The sequence below is a fragment of the Giraffa tippelskirchi genome, chromosome 2, assembly GCF_054371585.1.
Source record: "Giraffa tippelskirchi isolate mGirTip1 chromosome 2, T2T-mGirTip1v1.2.pri, whole genome shotgun sequence".
Taxonomy (NCBI): Eukaryota; Metazoa; Chordata; class Mammalia; order Artiodactyla; family Giraffidae; genus Giraffa; species Giraffa tippelskirchi.
Window position 1 is genome coordinate 82,227,139 of NC_137276.1, and position 23,009 is coordinate 82,250,147.

Here is a 23,009-nt window from a genome sequence, read left to right on the forward strand (position 1 = left end):
ACTCCACTTATAGACAATTCATAGATTTTACTGCAAATAGATATTTAATTATGACAGCCATCCTGGACCCCACTGGGGAAATTATGAAACATGAAGTATGTGCACATGTGACCTCCAAGCCAACGCAAAAAACTGAATTCTCATATCTGGCTTCAAAGAGTTTCAGTTAGTAATCCTTTTCTATCACCACAGCTATGTGAAAGTGAAAGTCATTCAGTCACGTCCAACTCTTTGCAATCCCATAGACTGTAGCCTGCCAGGTTCTTCTGTCCGTGGAATTCTCCAGGCAAGAATACTGGAGTGGGTTGCCATTTCCTTCTCCAGGGGATCTTCCCAACCCAGGGATCGATCCCAGGTCTCCCGCATTGTAGGCGGATTCTTTACCGTCTGAGCTACCATGGAAACATCACCACAGCTATGCTTGGACAAATTCTCTTTCTCCCTACCCTTAAGAAACCTTGAAGGTCATGAACATAGGTTCTGCAAAATTTCCTCACAGCAGCATTGATCTTGAAATTCTCCCCACTGCTGTATCGCAGGGCCTTTGCAGGGGGGAAATATTAAATAATGATGGATAATTACAAAGCCTGAAATTAAAGTATAAAGGAGATCAAATCTTACTTTAATAACTCTTTAAGAATTCCTGAATAATCTTTCCTCTAGGCTAGAGGCCTGGTGCTCCTAAGAGCCTGACATGTTGTGTTCATTTACATATCATAACAGAAGCAGGGGGCACACTGCTCATCACCTGTGGTGATTTTAACCAAATGGTTATGTTTTACCATTTACCAACCAATCGATAACCCACCTTTTAACAGGTTACAATATTCTTTATCCACCCCCCCAAGCTGGACAATAAGGTTGGTGTAAGAAAAACATTCTTATCTTTCCCTGCTTTGGCTGACTGAATATCCTCTGCCCTGTGCCTCGATTGGAGCAATAGTCTATGCCCTTCCATATTTAACATTCTCTCTCAGAAACAGAGTTCCTATAAACTGCTTCAGTCTTCATTATTACGCTATGTCTAACTTCCTAACAATTTTGCTTTACATCTTTCCTGTTGGCAATAATTTCACATTTCCAAATCTTAAGGGGTTCCATATATTTCTTCTATTCCTTTCCCGCCCTCAAAGCCTCCCCTCCAGCTGGTGCCTAAGTGTTCTTATGGCAGCCAGCCAGGAGGTGAGTTATTTTGGGGAGCCATTTTTCAAATCCCAGCAAGACTGACTCTACTGTCACCCTCTTTTCTGTACTACACAACAGCGCCTTCAAAGGCATTAGTGGTATGAAGTGGAGAACACTCGAAAGACAATCTCTCTTTACCTAGGTAAGGAAAACCTCAAGGATGAGGGTGGCTTAAAAGGGATAAGATCAAATATCTTAATGATCACCACTATGACCACAGCAGTCAGTTATGCCTCAAAAACCTGAAGATGTGCTTCTGAAGGTAGAGAAATCATCTTAGCTGTAAACATACAAGGAAGCCATGGTCCCGGCTATAAAATTAAGATATAACATCGAGTAAACACAGAGCAGGAGACAGACAGACCCATGGAGACAGGATCAATTCAGAGAGACGCTGAATGCTTGACTATGAAACTGCAGAGAAGTAACCTACAAACAAGCACATGATGGCATCTGCAGTGTTGCTGTAGGCCAGCTGTCATGGAAGGAAACAGGGCAATAAGCACAGATTATTACAGCTAAGAATGTCAAAGAAAGCAGCTTTGTTTTCTTTTTTAAAGGAAAAAAAAAAAGGAGAACAAGGTTCCTTACCTGTCTGGAGAGTTATCTCCTCGGCTGCTTTTCTGGCCACTCCCGCAGAGCACATGTTCATCCGGTAGGCCTAATATGTCAATGGCAAGTGTTAGTTTGTCCTTCTTTTCTTCCATAAAATAAATAAGGAATTCACGACCTTCTAAAAGTCAGTTTTATTCAGTAAGAAAACGCAGAGTGAATTAATCTGACGTCTGAATAAAATCTTAGCCAATAAGGCCTACCAGCTGCCCCAGCAATGAAGGCATCAGGAAAGGCAAGTCCTTGGGAACTGCTTTTACATTCCTCCGCAAAACTATGAGCTAGCTGGCAAAAAGGGCAATCTCTGGACATCTGGCACATCAGAATAAGCTGATGTCACGAAATATGCTGAGAATTAAAAAACAAAACAAAACAAAACAAAAACACAGTAATGGGAAAATCACAAGCTTCAGAGATAGGACACCTGGGTTCTAGAACCAGCTCTGTCACCACCTGCCTAGGCAGTTCCCTTAGCAACTACCCCAGGCCCTGGCTTCTTTCACCATACAATGGTTGGAGACAGTGGGTCTGAACTTTTTGTAGATTATTAACCTCTAGAGAATCTGGAGAAGGGCCATGAACCCTCTCATTATGACTAAAAGGCAAGCATACACAAACATACAAAGCAGTGTTCACAAGTTCTATTGAAATACAGTCAAGCCATTCATTTACGTGCCATCTATTGCTGCTCTTGCACTATAATGCCAGTGTTGAGCAGTTGCAATAGAGACTGTATGTGCCAACAAAGCTTAAAATATTTACTGCCTGGCCTTTTTACAGAAAAAGTTTGCCAATCCTGACCCAAAATAACACAAAAGTAATTATGATGTAATTTCATTTTCCCTTGATAACCCCAAAGGCAAGTGATTTCACAAAAGAAAGCCCCCACGCTGAGGGAAATCAGTGTCAGTGTGCTCAGGACTACATGCCTGAACAGAGGCAGGTCTGGGAAAAATTCTACCTGGAAACAGGAATCTCAGCATCTACCACCTATTTTCATCAAGTTTACAAAATGTGAATATGGAAGCATCATGTTGATTAAAAAGAAACCAAATCCTTTACCCCACACCCACTAAGATGCCTACTATGAGGACAAAACAAAAAAAAAACAGGGCTTCCCTGGTGCTCAGTGGCAAAGAATCCACCTGCCAGTCCAGGAGACACGGGTTTGATCCTCTAACTAGGAAGACCCCACATGCCTCAGAGCAACTAAGCCCGTGTGCCACAACTATTCATTCTGTGCTCTCGAGTCCAGGAGCTGCAATTACTGAAGCCCGCACTTCTCTTGTGGTCTGCGATAGAAGTCACTGCAATGAGAAGCCTGAGCACCGCAACTAGAGAGTAGCCCCCGCCTCGCTGCAACTAGAGAAAAGCCTGCACAGCAGCGAAGACCCAGCATAGCCAAAAATAAATAAATAAAATTATATTAAAAAAAAACAGAAACAGGACAAATGCTGGCAAAGATGTGGAAAAATTGGAACCCTTGTACACTGTTGGTGGATATATAAAATGATGCAGTTACTGCAGAAAATAGTGTGGTAGTTTTGCAAAAAATTAAACAGAATTACTGTTTAATTACTCTACTTCTGGGTATACACTCGAAAGAAATGAGAGCACAGATGCAGAACATATTATCTGTACACCGTGCTGAGTAACACTGTCCACAACAGTCAAAAGGTAGAACCTAACTAAGTATCCAATAATGGATGAATGAATAAATAAAATATGGTATATCCATACAATGGAATACTATTTGACTTTGAAAAAGGAAGGCTATTCCAACTCATGCTACAGCACGAGTGAACCTTAAGGGACATTAAGTGAAATACGCCAGTCGCAAAGGACAGATCCACTTACATGAGGCAGCTAGGGGAGCTAAATTCACAAAGACAGAAAGCAGAATGGTGGTTTCTAGCAGCTGGGGGGAAGGGAAAATTGGGAAGTATTGTTTAATGGGTACAGAGTTTAATGTTTTACAAGATGAAGCATTCCATGAATAGATGATGGTAATGGTGGCACAACAAACAATGTGAATGTATGTAATGCCACTGAACTGCATGATTAAACATGGTTAAAATGGTAAATCTTATGTTACATGTATTTTGCCACAATTTTTTTAAAAAGGGAAACCAGATCTGTCACTCAATTTAAAAAGGCTTCACAAAACTGCACACATGGCCAGTCATGATGCTTTTATTCAATTACTGCATAATAAGCATCATTTTTATTTGATTATCAGTTGTCCACAAAAGAAGCCAGCTGGAAAATGACTAGGCAGTTATGTTTACAAGCAGAAGAGATTCCAACCATTTCCTCTGTCTGACTACAAACAATAGATAACTAGACATTAGCTTGACCCTGCAGGTTTGGCTGATTTTCTCACTAGCAACTAACAAAACAGCAAATGCTCATGACTATCTTAGATACAAGGAAAAATGAAATCCTTACCAAGTGTTCCAGGCCATAGTCAGCTTGGGCAATAGTAGTGCTGCTGAAAGTATTTGTTTCAATGATATCTGCCCCAGCTAGCAAGTAATCCTGCAACAAGAGAAGGTCACGTCAATGCTATGAGTTACAGAATCCCTGCCCCTAACAGTAAACTTGCCTTTTCCTCACCATCTACACCAAATATCTTTTGACTACTAAGTGCAAGGCACGGCACTATATACAGGATAGAGACACAAAAGGATATAGGGATTTCATGGAAAGTCATGTGGTATAAATAAAACAGAACTTGAAGTCAGACAAAGTTCAAATGTGGTGTGAACTGAGTCGAGCTCCTTAAACGCTGAGTTTCAGTTTCCTCATTTGCAAGTATTATAACCCTGCTTCATCAGTGGCCAGATGATAGTACGGATCACACATCGAGCTTCTGGCACATGATGGCCCTCAACAAATATTCCGTCTGCTCCTCTGCCATCTCCTAGCTTCAGCACAGCTAGGATTCTGCTGAGAAGGGCCCTCTTGCTGCAATCTCGATTCTGACCACAGCTGCTTCAGCCCACAGCTCCTGGCCCCTCCAAGCCAGATCAGAACCCTCACTAAACCCCGAGGACCTTGGTGTCCTCCTGTTCTCCCTGTTTGAAATCTTTCTTCCTTGTTTCACTCTGTCTCAATCTGATAAACACTGTGGAATCTCCTGATTTTCCAATACTGAGTAAACTCAACCCCACGTAAGCAGATAAGACATTGTTTGCAGAAAAATTTGGAAATAAAATCCAAGATTTACACACTTTTAAGTCACAAATAGCCTAAATATTCATCAATAGGGAAATGGCTAAATAAACTATAATATGTCCATTTTATTATATGTTATGTGGCAGCTAAGAAACACCACGTGTGGGGACTTCCCTGGTGGTCCAGTGGTTAAGACTCTGCTTTCACTGCAGGGGATATGGGTTTGATCCCTGGTCGGGGAACTAAGAACCTGCATGCAACAAGCAGCCAAAAAATAGGTAAAACAACAACAACAACACTGTGTATAAATATCTACGAATATGGAAACACCTCCAAAAATATTGTTCAGTAGAGAAACAAAATTAATATGACACCATTAAGTTTAAAGTATACACATATACAAATAGTACTGAGTTTTCTAGTATACACATACATATACACTTATGCATAAATGCATAACAAATCATTTGGAAAGACATACACCAACTAGTATAAGTGGTTATCTCTGGGGAAAAAAATAGAAATTTGGAGTACTGGTTAAAAGGGAATTTATTCTTAACTATGGGTTCTGTTTTATCAGAACAAATTAAAATTTAGCTTTTCAAAAAAGAGAAAGAAAAACTGAAAACAACCTTAATGCCTAAGAATAAGGGTAAATTAAGCAAATGGTGATATATGCATAGAATAATTTTGTACAAAGTTATTAAAACTGTCTCAAAATATTTAATACTCATAGTATTAAAAAATGCAAATTATAAACTAGTATGGAATAATAATAATCCCAATTTAATTTTAAAAACCCAAATACAGAAAACTAGTCTGAAATATAAATTAAAATATGTGAACGGCAATGATGTCTTTTTTTTAGTTTTTTGAAATTTGAGTTTTATTTTTTTTCTTTAACTTTACAATATTGTATTTGTTTTGCCATATATTGACATGAATCCACCATGGGTGTATATGTGTTCCCCTTCCAGAACCCTCCTCCCACCTCCCTCCCCATCCCATCCCTCCGGGTCATCCCGGTGCACCAGCCCCGAGCACCCTGTATCATGCATCAAACCTGGACTGGCAATTCGTTTCACATATGATAATTTACATGCTTCAATGCCATTCTCCCATATCATCCTGCCCTCGCCCTCTCCCACAGAGTCCATAATACTGTTCTATTTATCTGTGTCTCTTTTGATGTCTCGCATACAGGGTTATCTTTACCAATTAACTAAATATCATATATATGTGTTAGGCAATGATGTCTTGGTATTGAATTTACAGTCCATGGGGTCTCAGAGCTGGACATGACTGAGTAACTGAGCATAAACACACATACTGATATTCCAGGTGTTTTTTATTTTCTTTTATGTTTTTCTATCAAGCTAGACATTTTATTTTTGTAACAATGAACACATATTATCTCTATAATTAGGCAGAGACTATTTCTAAATTCCCAGCTATTTTCTCCAATTCTGTGTAGGTTTAAAATTTTCCATAATATGAAGTTTATAAGGTGTTTCTTCTAGCTCTTCATCTTTTCTCTCCACCTTCTTTCCTGGAATAACATCCCACTCATGGGCTCTGGATATGACACCCCAAGATTCCAAGTCCATTCTCACCAATCAAAACACATGTGACTGCTATATTAAAAATGGATAACCAACAAGGACCTAGTGTGTAGCACAGGGACCTCTGCTCGATGTTATGTGCAGCCAGGATGGGAGGGGAGTTTAAGGGAGAATGGATACACATATATGTATGGCTGAGTCACTCTGCTGTGCACCTGAAACTATCACAACATTGTTAATCAGCTATGCTCCAATATAAAATTAGAAGTTTAAACAAAAAAACACGTATGGATGTGGGCAAGCTACTTAATTACTCTGCTCCTCAGTTTTCTTCTGTAAAAGCTGTCAAGATTAAAGGAGGCCATTAATGACAACACAGCCAGAGGCTACCTACAGGGGTTTTAAATATCAGTTCCTGTAAGTCTCAGCCTAACAACAGCAATGGACTAGGAAATGCATGAGGCATTCAACTGGGCCCTTACCCCCAGTGCTGAGCCAGGACGGAGCCAATGCCATGGCCTGACTGGCCCTAGTGGTTCTTATTACAATTGCAAGACACTTCAGCAATTACTATCAGGGAACTTTTGAAAAAACAAAAACAAGGTTTACTATCCATAGGTCCTAAAGGGTGCAGGCATGCTCAGGCCACACAGTGAGGTAGCTGGGGGTTGGAGGGAAACAACTGAGAGAACCAGGGCTCTGCCTTCATTGGGATCAAGGTAGATGCTTAGATTGTGGGTTTACTCTTTACTGGAGAACTTAAAACCTAACAGTAGGAATTAGGGTTCAGGAAGGAAAAGGCAGGGTCACTCATTTAGGTTACCCAAGGCTTTCTCCAAGAACTTCATGGTGGGGGAAGCCTGGTTGCTAGTCAGTTATTCAGCAGCAGCTGTTTCATACAGCTGGCAGGGTGTTTATAGACCCAGATGCCTTTGAAATAGATGCCTCCCCAACCAAAAGGTGAAAGTCAGGCACCTACATTACAATCAAAACAGCTTAGTGTCAGGGACTTGCATTTTGTATAGAGCCTGGACGTTCCATTAAAATTAAGGATCAAGGGATCAGCTCTACTGTCAATAACACTACTAGAAATAACTAAGTGTGAAAAGACCTAGTCTTTTTCCCTTCCTCATCCATGAACACGACATGGTCTCTACATCCAGAGAACCCCGGCTAGTCAATATCCCACACAAATGGGACAGCCAGATACACCTTATTGTATTTACTGCCATTTTGATTCATGTCCCTATCCTGGGAAACTTGCTGTTCTTTCTAGTTGCCTATCTAACACAGAAGACAAAGATTCACCCTCTTGAAAAACATTCACTGCCTTACTTTGTGCAAGATACTGTTCTAAGCAGTTGGAATTCAGTAGTGAAAAACAGGCATAAATTAGTGCCCTCAGGAAGCTAATGGTTGGGGAAGGGTGGTGATTTCACCAACTGCATAATAAGAACTGATGTTTGTATCCATATTGGGCTTCCCTGGTGGCTCAATGTAAAGAATTCTCCTGCAATGCAGGGGATGCAGGAGACACAGGTTCAATCCCTGGATCAGGGAGATCCCTGGAGATGGAAATGGCAACCCATTCCAGTATTCTTGCCTGGACAATCCCACGGACAGAGGAGCCTGGCAGGCTACAGTCCATGGGGTCTCAAAGAGTTGGACATGACTGAGCATGCATGCATAAAAATTGTAACTGAATCAAGCAATACATACCCATGATGGCATTCCCAATCTACAATGTACTGGAATTTTACAATGCAATTTGACTACACATTAGAAGGCCTAGCAGAAAAACTTGTAGAACCAACCTCTTCAAGGGCCAATTTTAAATCTTCTAGTACTGACAATTTCTATTACAACAAAGGAAAGGCAGTGGCCTCAGGACTGGAAAGGGTCAGTTTTCATTCCAATCCCAAAGAAAGGCAATGCCAAAGAATGCTCAAACTACCGCACAATTGCACTCATCTCACACACTAGTAAAGTAATGCTCAAAATTCTCCAAGCCAGGCTTCAGTAATAAGTGAACCGTGAACTTCCAGATGTTCAAGCTGGTTTTAGAAAAGGCAGAGGAACCAGAGATCAAATTGCTAACATCTGCTGGATCATCGAAAAAGCAAGAGAGTTCCAGAAAAACATCTACTTCTGCTTTATTGACTATGCCAAAGCCTTTGACTGTGTGGATCACAATAAACTGTGGAAAATTCTGAAAGAGATGGGAATACCAGACCACCTGAGCTGCCTCTTGAGAAACCTGTATGCAGGTCAGGAAGCAACAGTTAGAACTGGACATGGAACAACAGACTGGTTCCAAATAGGAAAAGGAGTACGTCAAGGCTGTATATTGTCACTCTGCTTATTTAACTTATATGCAGAGTACATCATGAGAAACACTGGGCTGGAGGAAGCACAAGCTGGAATCAAGATTGCCAGGAGAAATATCAATAACCTCAGATATGCAGATGATACCACCCTTAAGGCAGAAAGCCAAGAAGAACTAAAGAGCCTCTTGATGAAGGTGAAAGAGGAGAGTGAAAAAGTTGGCTTAAAGCTCAACATTCAGAAAACTCGGATCATGGCATCCGGTCCCATCACTTCATGCAAATAGATGGAGAAACAGTGGAAACAGTGCTGACTTTATTTTTCTGGGCTCCAAAATCACTGCAGATGGTGATTGCAGCCATGAAATTAAAATAATGCTTACTCCTTGGAAGGAAAGTTATGACCAACCTGACAGCATATGAAAAACCAAACACATTACTTTGCTGACAAAGGTCTGACTAGTCAAGGCTATGGTTTTTCCAGTAGTCATGTATGGATGTGAGAGTTGGACTAAAAAGAAAGCTGAGTGCCAAAGAATTGATGCTTTTGAACTGTGGTGTTGAAGACTCTTGAGAGTCCCTTGGACTGCAAGGAGATCCAACCAGTCCATCCTAAAGGAAATCAGTCCTGGGTGTTCATTGGAAGGTCTGATGTTGAAGCTGAAACTCCAATACGTTGGCCAACTGATGTGAAGAGCTGACTCATTTGAAAAGACCCTGATGCTAGGTAAGATTGAGGGCAGGAGGAGAAGGGGACGACAGAGGATGAGATGGTTGGATGGCATCACCGACTCTATGGACGAGTCTGAGCAAGCTCCAAGAGTTGGTGATAGATAGGGAAGCCTGGTGTGCTGCAGTCCATGGTGTCGCCAAGATGACTGAGCAACCAAACTGAACTGAAACCTGCTTTCTGAATAAGCCAGCTCTTTCTGAATAAATCACCACTTTCTCTGTCTCCCTCAGAGCACTTAGCACGGTGGTCTGCCCTCAGGACGCAAAATGACTTGCAGAATGATAGATGAAAATTTAAGAACTCAAGGAAGCTTTACCTTATGGATTTGGTAAATGACATTGGGCTGAGTTATACTTAAAATGTCATTGTTGCCTTTCAGGGGCCTGGCATGATCTTTAAATTCTTGTCCTCGGAAGTCATCTTCACTCAGCTTGTGCCGCTGGATCATGGTCCCCATCCCTCCATCAAGCACCATAATCCTCTCCCGCAGGATGGCTTCAATCTCATCTTGCAGGGTCTTCTCCATCCCTGCTTTAAAGAAAGTGAAAATGTGAGTTTCCAAAATGAAAGGGGAAAAACAGGTGTGGAGAGGGATTGCAGACTAAATTAAAATAATTCACAACAGGGAGTAAATGGGGCTCATAAATATATTCTCACAATCCTGCAGCCTTTGAAAAAGGCTGCCCCAAAATGTTTTCATTAAGTTATAACAATGCTTAATGAAACAAGAGGTTGTACACAGCACAGAGTCACTGGTATAGCACTACACCAAAGCTAAGGTAGGCTGTACTCATTCCTGTTTCAAAGATGAGCACAACAGACAGCAAAGAGCCAATTGCTACAAGCCCAGGCCAGCTGCTGGAGGTCTTCAGGACTCCCTCCCTGTTGGTTCTGTGCATGTGCCCAGAATAAGAAGATTTGGTTTGATAACTGAAAGCCATCAATCATTCCAAATTGCCATTTAGACTGTTAAGTCTGACAGTCTCTTCCACCTACCACCAGAACCCATGACAGGCTACCCGGCCTTGAAAAGCCCTAATGCCTACTCCTTCCAATCCTATTTTCTGGTCTCCAAGAACTACTGGAAAGCCACAAAACCATGCTGATTGGAATCATCGCAGATTCCTAAATTTGAGCCTCTTCTTTGGTTCACCTTTTCTCAGCTCCCTCAACAACACTCCCCATACCTGCTGTCCCAGCCCTCTGCTTGCCTTTAGCACAAAATTCTTCTCATCTTTTTAACTCAGAGGTGATTTCACCTAATCCTGTACAAAAGAGTCTTCTTTGGGGAGCTCCTCAAATTCACCACCACACACACACCACAAAATCCTCTTGCAGCTTGGTTCCCTCCGCACATAAAGAAGAACATGTGATCACTTCCACCCACACCTCCCACTGTCCCTCCCATCTACACCTTCCCACCTCCAGCAATCCTACCTCAACCTATCTTCATGCTTTGGCTTCTTCCTCCACCATGCTACTGAAATCACTCCCTAAAGTCACCCTGATCTTCTAATTATCAACAACACTGGGCTCCAATCCAAGACTCAGATTCCAAGCTGTCCACTTGTTACAGCGTGCCCCTCAATCTACCATCCAAAACCAAACTTGCCACATTCCCTGTCTGATTGCTCTATTTTTGCGAATGCATCACCCTTCCCAGAAGACTGACCTGACAACCTCAGTGTTATGTGACTCCTCATTCTCCTTGATAATCAACATCTACTCAGATCTCAAGCCCTATAGCTCGGGCATCCAAAATGCCATCCACTTTGGGCCCACCTTCCATCCCAGTGCCAGCCCTTTCCTCAAGACACTACTACACATCCAGCCATCACAAGTCCTCTCTGAGCTTCAGTTTGCATCCATGAAAACTAATGCCTACTCATCTCAACTTCACGGAATTGTCTTATGGGTTAAAGGAGATCAGATACAAAGATGCTTTGTCAAAAGAAAAAAAAAAAATCAAGTGTCATACAAAGTGTCCTCTCAACCACCAGGGTGACTATACCTGGTCACCCCATGTTCCAATCCATCCTATGCACCAGATTCATCTTCCTAAAATGCATGTTTAAACCAGTTGCTTCCAATGCTTCAACAATGCTTCCAACCTTCAACAATTCCCTACTGCCTACCAAAGTTACTACAAAGTTACTCAAAACAAATCACAATGACACCCACCTCTCTTGTCAACATGTGCTTCAGTGCTCCCTGAGAGGGGAGCAAATCTGGAGTAAAATGCAGCTGGCTCTAAGCTCTTTAAGCCTCTTGGAGGAAGACTGGGATTAGGCCAACTCATTTGTATCCCTAGCAACACCAAAGACAGTATCCAGCACTTAAGTGTGTTCAATAAGTATTTCCTAAACTGACACAGCAAAACAGTGAGGAAAGATGACAAGAGAAGGTCATTTAAACCCAAACCAGTAATGTATGAATATTTGTAAACTGGCAGTGGTGCAAATTTAAAACCCAGACCTTACTGTCCAGAGTCTTAGGTATTCTATATAGAAACAGGGGATAGATGGTGGCTAAGGCAATGGCACCCCACTCCAGTACTCTTCCCTGGAAAATCCCATGGTTGGAGGAGCCTGGTAGGCTACAGCCCGTGGGGTCGCTAAGAGTCGAACACGACTGAGCGACTTCACTTTCACTTTTCCCTTTCATGCACTGGAGAAGGAAATGGCAACCCACTCCAGTATTCTTGCCTGGAGAATCCCGGGGACAGCGGAGCCTGGTGGGCTGCCGTCTATGGGGTCGCACAGAGTTGGACACGACTGAAGTGACTTAGCAGCAGCAGCAGCAGCAGCATAGAGCTATTTTTACTGAATTACTTCTTAATAGGCTTCAGAAAGGTTGTTCTAGCAACCTGTAAAGTAAATTTGTCGGTATCTGGTTTCTTTCCCAAAGGGCATTATGTTTATTTCAGGGTTTACTATTCCTTTCCAAAACTAACTCACTGGCTAATTTTGTTTATTGAGCTAATAGGGGAAAGAAAGCTGTTCCTGAAAAAGGAACAAAGTTAAGATCCAAAAATCTGAGCAGTAGCACCTCAAGCACCAAAGGAAAAAAGTCACTTCCTGAAAGTGTGAAGAAAAGGCTGGACTTAATGAGACATGTATAATAGAAAGACGAGTAGGCAACCGGGCAGTGGTCTGGTCATTTCCAATTAATGTCAACAAAGGCAATTCAGGTGTGGCATTAATTTAGACACCCCATGATGTGGCTGTCCTTCAGCTAAGAAGAACCCAGAATTTGATATGATTAAGCTAATGGAGATAGGACAAAAAAAGCCAAGAAATCTTGGTTTTAGTCCGAGCTCTCAAAAGTAGCTATGGGGTTTTGGACAGACTGTGTTTTGCCTTATCATAGGACATGTGACAACAGAACGAGATGATGCATTTGAAGGCATAGTCCAGATGTTAACAACTGGGACTCTCATATCATAAAAGTCATGAAATGAGACATATAACCTTGGTATAATCACCCCACAAATGTTAGCAACTCCTATTATGTCATTATTATTGCACAGCTAATAAAAAGTAGAGCTAGGATCGAAACTCTAAAGGTTACTTTTTATACTCCACAAGTCCAGTGGTTGAGAAAAAGCATCACGGAAGCCTGAAGCTCTCAGCTCTGTTCATGTTGGGGCAGGAGGCAGGAATGGCATGTTTGCAGGTTTAGAGATGAACTTTAATGTGGCAAAGCAAACACAATAATCAGCGAAAACATTTACGTGGAGATCCTTTCAGATGGGGAATAAAAAGAAAGATTAAAAACTTTAACCTATGTGCTCAACTGAATTTCTTTCTTTTTCAAAGAAGGCAGCTGCAACCCTTCCTAAAATGAGAGCACGTGTGACTGAATCACCCAACTGGTGGGAACATAGGATGTGGACACGGTGGTGGCAGAGGGAAGCTGGAGGAGGGAGAAGGTCATGCATGCATGCACGTGTGCAATCTAATTTTTTTCCCCAAACTTTAAACATTTTATTTTGTAATGGTGTATAGTCAATTAACAATGTTGTAGTAGTTTCAGGAGAACAGCAAAAGGACTCAGCCATACATATACATGTGTGCATTCTCCCCCAAACCTCCCTCCCCTGGCACATAACACTGAGCAGAGTTCCATGTGCTATATAATAGTCCCTGTTAGTTATCCAAGGTATTCAAGGGACTTCCCTGGTAGTCCTGTGGTTAAGACTTCACCTTCCAACGAAGGAGGCACAGGTTTGATCCCTGGTTGGGGAGCTAAGATCCCACGTGCCTCAGGGCCAAAAAAACAAAACATAAAATAGAAGCAATATTGTAACAAATTCAATAAAGACTTTAAAAATGGTCCACATCAAAAAAAGGGCTTAAAAAAGGTGCCCACTCTTGCCACTATTATTCAACATAGTTTTGGAAAACAGAACCATGACAGAGAATAAAATGAAATAAAAGGAATCCAGAAGGAAAAGAAGAAGTAAAACCCTCACTGTTTGCAGATGACATGATATTATACATAGAAAACCCTAAAGATGCCACCAGATCATTACTAGAAGTAATCAATGAAAATAGTAAAGTCACAGGATCTAAAATTAATATACAAAAATCCCTGCATTCCTATTCACTAACAATGAAAAATTTGAAAGAGAAATTAAAGGAACAATCCCATTCACAAATGCAACAAAAAGAATAAAATACCTAGGAATAAACCTATCTAAAAAGACAAAAGACCTGTATGCAGAAAACTATAAGACACTAATGAAATCAAAGATGAAACAAGACAGATGGAGAGATATACTATGTTCTTGGATTGGAAGAATCAATATTGTGAAAATAATCATACTACCCAAAACAATCCAGAGATTCATTGAAATCTCTATCAACTATCAATGGTATTTTTCACAGAACCAGAATAATTTCACAATTTGTACGGAAACACAAAAGACCTCAAAGAGTCAAAGCAATCTTGAGAAAGAAAAAGAGACATGAAGAATCAACCTTCCTGACTTCACACTATACTGCAAAGCTATAGTCATCAAGACAGTATGGTACTGGCACAAGAACAGAAATATAGACCAACAGAATAAGGCAGAAAGCCACATGTACACCCATGGCTGATTCATGCGAATGTATGGCAAAAACCACCACAATATTGTAAAGTAATTAGCCTCCAATTAAATTTTTAAAAAATTAAAAAAAAAAAACAGTAGATGATTATGCCTACTTAATAGAATATCATGAAATTACTAAAATATTCATTGGAAAAACTACAATATGGAAAAAGGAAGAATAAAAGTTGAATTTATACTGTGATTTTAACTACTTAAAACACAAATATAAGAGAATATACAAAAATGATTAAAAAAAAAAAAAAGAAAGCCCAGAGGTAAACCCATGCACCTATGGGTACCACGTCTTTGACAAAGGAGGAAGAATCCAAGAATATACAATGGAGAAAAGACAGCCTCTTCAATAAATGGTGCTGAGAAAACTGGACTGCTACATGTAAAAGAATAAAACTAGCACATTTCCTAACACCATGCACAAAAATTAACTCAAAATGGATTAAAGACTTAAATAAATGTAAGCCCAGAAACTAAATCTCTTAGAGAAAAACATAGGCAGTATACTCTTGGACATAAATCACAGCAATATCCTCTTTGTCTCACCTTCTAGAGTAATGGAAATAAAAACAAAAATAAACAAATGGGGCCTAATTAAACTTAAAAGCTTTTGCACAGCAAAGGAAACCATCAACAAGATGAAAAGTCATCAGTCAGAATGAGAAAATAATTGCAAACAAAACAACTGACAAAGGGTTAATCTCCAAAATATATAAGCAGCTCATACAGCTCAATATAATATCAAAAAAAAAAACCAAACAGCCCACTCAAAAAATGAGCAGAAGACCTGAACAGGCATTTCTCCAAAGAAGACATACAGGTGGCCAATAAACACATGAAAAGATGCCCAACATCATTAGTTACTAGAGAAGTGTAAATCAAAACTACAATGAGGTATCACCTCACACCAGTCAGAATGGCCATCATCAAAAAAAATCTACCAACAATAAAAGCTACAGAGGATGTGGAGAAAAGGGAACCCTCCTCCAATGTTGGTGGGAATGTAAATTAATGCAGGCACTATGGAAAACAGTATGGAGATTCCTTAAAAAACTAGGAATAAAACCACCATATGATCCAGCAATCCCACTACTGTGCATAGATCCTCTGAAAAACCACAATTCTAAGACACAATGTACCCCAGTGTTCATTGCTACACTATTTACAATAGCCAGGACATGGAATCAGTCTAGATGTCCATCCACAGATGAATAAAGATGCGGTACATAAATAACAATGGAATATTACTCAGCCATAAAAAAGAATGAATTTGAGTCAGTTCTAGTGAGGTGGATGAACCTAGAACCTATTTAAACAGAGTAAAGTAAGTCAGAAAGAGAAAAACAAATATCATTTTTAACACTTATATATGGAATCTAGAAAAACAGAATTGATGAACCTATCTGCAGGGAAGGACTGGAGATGTAGATATAGAGGATGGACTTGTGGACACAGTGGGAAAGGAGAGAATAGATTAATGGAGAAAGCAGCATCAACATATATATAGTATCACCAATTCAATGGATATAAACTTGGGCAAATTGTGGGAGATGGTAAGAGACAGGGAGGCCAGGCGTGCTACAGTCCATGGGGTTGCAAAGAGTTGGACACAACTTGGTGACTGAACAACAACAAAGTGTAAAATAGAAGTTGCTATATAACACAAGGAGCCCAGTCTGGCACTCTGTGATGACTTAGAGGGGTGGCATGGGGGGAGGGGAGGGAGGCTTTAAGAGGGAAAGGATATATGTATAATTACGGCTGATTCTTATTGTTGTATGGCAGAAATCAGCACAACATTGTAAAACAATCTTCCTCCAATTAAAAAATAAATTAAAAAAACAAAAATGGTCCACATTGGAAAAAAGTCTTAAAAAATAAACAAAAAAGTATTCAAACCTTTGAGGAAAAAAAAAAAAATCCCAGTTTTTTCTACAAAGAAATGTCTTTTGGCATCAGCAAAATGGTCAGTAGTTTATCAGGAAGGTAGCTCAGTTGGTCAAGAATCCACCTGCAATGCAGGAGACCGGGGTTCAATCCCTGGGTCAGGAAGATCCCCTGTAGAAGAAAATGGCAGCCCACTCCAGTATGCTTGCCTGAAAAATCCCATGGACAGAGGAGCTTGACGGGCTACAGTCCATGGGGTCGCAAGAGTCAGACATGACTTAGCAACTAAAATTATCACCATCAGAAGGCAATGGCACCCCACTCCAGTACTCTTGCCTGGAAAATCCCATGGACGGAGGAGCCTGGTAGGCTGCAGTCCACGGGGTCGCGAAGAGTCGGACACAACTGAAGGACTTCACTTTCACTTTTCACTTTCATGCATTGGAGGAGGAAATGGCAACCCACTCCAGTGTTCTTGCCTGGAGAATCCCAGGGACGGGGGAGCCTGGTGGGCTGCCATGTATGGGGTCGCACAGAGTCGGACATGACTGAAGCAACTTAGCAGCAGCAGCCACCAAAATGATCAGTAAATACCATATGATTCACATGTCTTTGTACTTCTATCTCCTCCACTGACCAAGTACACAGGAGTTTAAGGAGATAGAAATAAGAAAGGAAAGTTAACATAACAACAAAAGAAATGCCTTACCTCCGCCCACCCTGGTATCCTTCATCAGAGTTGGTTTGGCATTTCTCTACTCACTGCAAATCTAACAATGGAGTGCACCCACACTTGTCCTATTTTCAAAAAACGTCTAAGCATTTTTCCAAGAGGCCTCTAATGTACTCACTTTTCAAATCAGAAATATAAATTGTTTTCAATCTTTAAGATAGTTCACCATTTACCATAAAACAACCCCATCCCCACACAAATTCTGATACCTTGTTAAGAGTTATCATATATGTAAGAGACAAAAGGTTTTTTAAAAAACTCGTAAACCCATGGCTGATTCATGTCAATGTATGGCAAAAACCACTACAATATTGTAAGTAATTAGCCCCCAACTAAAATAAATAAATTTATTTAAAAAAAAAAACTCTAAACAAAACATGTAATTTTTTTTATAAGAAACTTGACCAGCTTACTCTGAAATTTATGTGGAAGACTAAAAGCCCAGAAAGAGCTAAGTTAACTTTAAAAAAGTAGAAAGAGATTACTTGGCCTACCAAATATTATTATATACTACAAGATATTATAAAATAAGGAGAGTAAGATATAGAATATCTTCTCACTTAGCACAGGGCAAGACATCTAAAGACTTAAATAGCTCAACCTATAATGTTTTTTTAAAAAAGTAAATTTGATTACATAAAAACTAAGGATTTCTGTCAAATGAAAGTCACCACTGACAAAAGTAATAAACAGATTATCAACTGAAGGGAGATTCTGCATGTCAAACTGAAAGGTACTAGGACTTCCCTGGCGGTCCAGTGGTTAGGACTCTGCGCTTTCACTGCTGGGGCCCAGGGTTCAATCCCTGGTCAGGGAATTAAGACCCTGCAAACCACACAGCACAGTCAAAAGAAGAAAAAAAAAACCTGGAAGAGACTAAAATCTATAATATACCAGGAGCTCCTACAAATCAATTAGAAATTAAACAGAAAAATGGGCAAAAGATGTGAATAGGTAAATCAAGGGAGGGAAAAACTGAATACTCAACAAGTATATGAAGAGATGCTTCAACTATAAGCCATCAGAGAGACATGAATTAAAACAAAACAAAACCAATATATACGCAATGGATGGGCAGTAATTAGAAGACTGGATAATACCCAAGAAAATCAGAACCCTTGCTTTTTGGAACATAGACAGATACAGTCATTCTGGAGAGCAACCTAGCAGGAGTCAGTAAAATTAAGCATGTAGAAAACTCAACAATCTCACTCCTGAGTGTATTTCCCAAACAAAAGCTCCACTGATGCATAGAGAACACATCAGAGGATATTAGAGAAGTCGCAAATTGGAGACAACCCTGGGAAATGGCAGAGTCAAATGTGCAGGATGCTCGTGTGTGGAATACTACTGAGTGGTAACCAGATCTACCACTGTATTGCTCTATTGTAGAACAGAATATTGAGTGAGGAAGTCAGAAATGGCTAACTACTGGGATTTTATTTATATAAATGAAAAATATATACACAGACTCGAGTCTACAAGGAAATGTAAAAATATGATGAAATATGTGAAACAGGAGCAGGGGAATTGTGAACAGAAAATAGAGGTAAAAGGGAACACATATTAAAACAAATATGAGTGGGAATTATCACAGTTGAATATAAAACTCCTCTGCAACTGAGGTCCTTAAAAAACCAATGCTTCTACCTTTTCCATTTATTTATTGTTTGGGGGATAACATATGATTTAAGGTAAGAGAAACTAAAAAACCCTCCTCCCATGTATGTTGGTATAATCATTCACTGTTCTAATCTTCATGTGTTCCCCAGTGTTTTCCAGTAGCAGATTAGCTTTCACTAGCATCTAATTACCACTGCCCCTCCAGAACCTTGTTATGACAGTAAGTCACCTTAACAACTGTTCCCCTTGACACGATGAGCAGGCATTGCAATGTCGCTGTTCCATAAGCAACAACAACAACAAAAAAAACTGGTATTTATCTGTATTCAGTTCATTAGGTCTAGAACATTCTATACATTTTACTCCTAACTAGTTAGGTTGTAAACAGCAAAGACTCTCCCTAACATCTTTCACAACTGAACATAAAAATATAGCTTTGCAGGTCCTTCAGTTATCTCACTAGTTACAACACTGAGAAGTATTTTTATGTTTAAGATATACATGTGTGTGTTCAGTTGCTCTAGTCCTGTTCAACTCTTTGCGACTCAATGGACTCTATGTAGCCTGCCAGGCTCCTCTGTCCATAGGATTCTGCAGGCAAGAATACTGGAGTAGGTTGCCATGCCCTTCTCCAGGGGATCTTCCCGACCCAGGGATAGAACCCGAGTCTCCTGCATCTCCTGCATTGCAGGTACCAGCTGGGGTGATATATATAAATAACACAGTCTAAAAGAGAAAGACACAAGGAATGTCCTTGTCTAGTGAGCCTAAGAGATCACAATGTTTTTCCCAGCTTGAGAGGACCTAGTCAATGTACTTTACTTGGGTGATTTTTTTCTACCCATTAATATTTTATTTCCCAGTAATGATACCGTGATTCATAGTAAATGCTCCAAAGAATAAACAAACATGGGATTAACTGGTTAAAGGACCAATTAGATGTTGAGGTGGGTAAGTCAGATAGTATCACTTTTCCTAAATAATGGTTCCTTAAGACAAGAACCATCCTAAAGACAAGATGAGGGCATAAACCAATAAACCCCAAATACACATGATTTTAAGTAATAAATTGCTGTCAAGAACACATTTACTCAGTAGACAGAATGATCCCATGTAGCTCTGATTTACTTAGGACACCCACATCCACTGCACTAACTGGGGAAAACAGAGCAAGAAAAAGAATTTTGCATTATAAACAAAGGATCCCAACACTTTTCTCAGCAGTTTCCTGCTGCTGCTAACTCACTTCAGTCGTGTCCGACTCTGTGCGACCCCATAGATGGCAGCCCACTAGGCTCCCCCATCCCTGGGATTCTCCAGGCAAGAACACTGGAGTGGGTTGCCATTTCCTTCTTCAATGCATGAAAGTGAAAGGTGAAAGTGAAGTCGCTCAGTCGTGTCCAGCTCTGTGCAACCCATAGACGGCAGCCTACCAGGCTCCTCCGTCCATGGGATTTTCCAGGCACGAGTACTGGAGTGGGCTGCCATCGCCTTCTCCAGCAGTTTCCTGACTTAACTATATTAAAGACTATTTAACTACTACCCTATAAGTCCCTTGCAAGACACTTCATTTCTGAACCTCTAACTTCTAGTTTGCACCAACTTGCTACATTTGTAGACATCCCTTTGCTTGTGCAATATTCCATTTCTGAAATATACTATTTTCCTTTTAATTTTAATGAGAATGGGAAGGATTAGAAACATGTAACTGGCTAATAGCAATTCAGTGGCTCATTTACTCACTCTTTCATTAATCGTTTATCAACTGAGTTCCAGATAACATCTTATAGAAAAACCTGAACGAACATTTTGGCCAACCCAATACACAATACTAGTAAGCAATGATGAAACTAAGCAATCTTTAGATGCTATAGTTAAAACTTTTCTCACAAGAAGTATTCGCCAGCCCACAGCCTCCATCCTAACGAGGTACAACCATGGCCTGAGGTCATGGACACTCAGGCTTAAGGCCCAACTCTGAGATTCAGGAATTTCCAGATTTATTCATCCAAGAGCTTCACTAAGACTGGACATCAATAAGTAAGGGTTTTTAGGAAGTTAAAACTGATTTTCATCCCAACATACAGGCTCTCCATATAAAGAGAAGGAGAAATAATTCTGAAGTTTTTTCTAGGCCCACGGGTCTGGCTCAGAGCTCCTTCAGGGGCCCAAGACTTGATTTAACTTGATTGACTTGGTGTTCAGCTGTGGAGGTGAGCCTTGGGGTCAGCAAGCTGAGCTAGATTCAAACACTTAACAATTTTCCTTTCATCTGCTGTAAAAATATCACTATTCAAACTATTCTAAATCTTCAGCGGTTTTTGCTCCAGATACATTCAGATAAAAGAGAAATCACATACTTCCTTTTAAAATTACATGGGAAAAGGAAGGTCAGAAGTCATCAGTAAAAAATATTGTTCAAATAAGTAAATGATACCCCTGTGGGAGATATAGGTCTCACTTTACAGCAACAGTGATAAAATGTTTCTTAGTCACATATCCACCTGTTTCATGAACAATTCTAATGGTCCCATTTATCAGGACCTTAGAATAAAAAGGGTCACTAGCTCACCTCTGAAAAATTTCAGAGTTATGGAATTCCTGAGCTGAAGATGCTTATCTGTCACATCTACTGTTACGTCCTTATTACTGATTCTCTTGTTTCTTCATTTGCTACTTCATACCTCACAAGTTTTAATAGGTGTATTTGTTCACAAATTACAATCAGGGAGGGCATTAAAGACCTAGAGCTCATTTTAAAACTGAAAATATTGATATACTTAATTATTGTGTTAGTTTTTTTTTTTCCTCATTGTTCATGTGAGAGTCACCAACATCAAAATCACCTGGAATTATTACCCCTTATCCCAACCTACTGAGTACCCATTGATCTATTCTAACATAGTGATTTTACACACACTAGAGTTGGCAGAACTACTGTTCTAACCTCGAAGTGGAAAAAAAAAGTTCAATGCAGTTTTAAATAGCTTTCTGGGCTTCCTCATTTCTCAGCACATGGACCTTCTTTGGCTTAGATGCTCAATAAACATAAAACTTCTATAAGGCCCAGATGGAATACGGTACATCAAACTGAAAAGTTTAGTTACCCTGGCGCTCAGAATATGTTTCGAAGGCACGGGTCGGGGCGTGCTTTATGGATTTGATGGTTTGTCTTGGAGAAGGAAATGGCAAGCCACTCCAGTGTTCTCGCCTGGAGAATCCCAGGGACGGAGGAGCCTGTTGGGCTGCCGTCTATGGGGTCGCACAGAGTCGGACACGACTGAAGCGACTTAGCCGCAGCTACCTGGGGAAGACGCCGGGTGGGTCGGGGAGAGAAGGAACGCAGGCAGCGAGAAAACACGGGACCTCAGGGTTCTCACTTTCAGAGGCGCCGCCCGCCCCCGGGGAAAGCTAACCAGGTGTCTCCGGGTGGTAACTAAATCACCCTAGGGTTTAGGAGGTAATAAAACACCGAAGCGCGGAGAGTGGATCGCAGCATTACCAGATGGCGTCAGGTCCTGGAGCGTGGGGGACATGCTGCGGAGTCTTCTCCTCGGGCCAGGGACGCGGCGGGAAAACGCACCCTCCACACGTGAAGGCCCAGAGCCACGCCAGCCAGCTCCGGGCCAGTAGTTCACAGAAGGTCTGGGTCCCAGGGACACTGAGAGGCCTCCCCGCAACCAGACCCGACAGCGGGGCTTCCTTCAGGGCCCGAGCGCCGCGCGGCGCTGACAGGAGGACCCCTGCCCAGACCGCTGCTCATACACGTGCTTTCTTCTCGGTCACCTGGCCTGTCCTCGGCAAAGGCCTGGCGGCTAAACCAGCGCGACCGGAGGCCGAGTCGACAGGAGGACGCGGGCTGGACCCGAAGAGGAGGACGACGCGGCCGACGCGCGGGGCCAGGGCTCGCAGTCCCGGGTGGGTTTGGGTAATTCAGAATACTGTTATTCTGCGCGCAATCCGGCCTCGCGGTCGGAGGTCCCTCCTCTTCAGGCCCGCGATTGGTCTATAGGAGCTCGTAGCGACTCTATTGGCTGACCGATTCAACCAGTCACATGAGGCTTTG

The 23,009-nt window shown here is 41.1% G+C and overlaps 1 protein-coding gene across 25 annotated transcripts in view; it reads right to left on the reverse strand.

The window, feature by feature from the left end:
• The window catches only part of MTR (5-methyltetrahydrofolate-homocysteine methyltransferase), a 246,445-nt gene extending 223,586 nt beyond the window's left edge, over positions 1-22,859 (reverse strand). For 13 of the 25 annotated variants that reach the window (XR_014076594.1, XR_014076593.1, XR_014076592.1 and 10 more), the window contains exons 1-4: positions 22,446-22,859; positions 9,910-10,124; positions 4,246-4,335; positions 1,777-1,846 (exon numbers count right to left, since the gene is read on the reverse strand). Coding sequence is in view for 22 of the 25 variants with exons in the window: in XM_081569312.1 (XP_081425438.1) it covers positions 1,777-1,846; positions 4,246-4,335; positions 9,910-10,124; positions 22,446-22,479 (409 nt within the window). In the remaining 3 variants the exon portion in view is untranslated. The remainder of the gene's footprint in view (positions 1-1,776; positions 1,847-4,245; positions 4,336-9,909; positions 10,125-22,445) is intronic. The other 12 variants (XM_081569313.1, XM_081569307.1, XM_081569309.1 and 9 more) reach the window with 2 other exon arrangements.
• Positions 22,860-23,009: the final 150 nt, after the last annotated feature.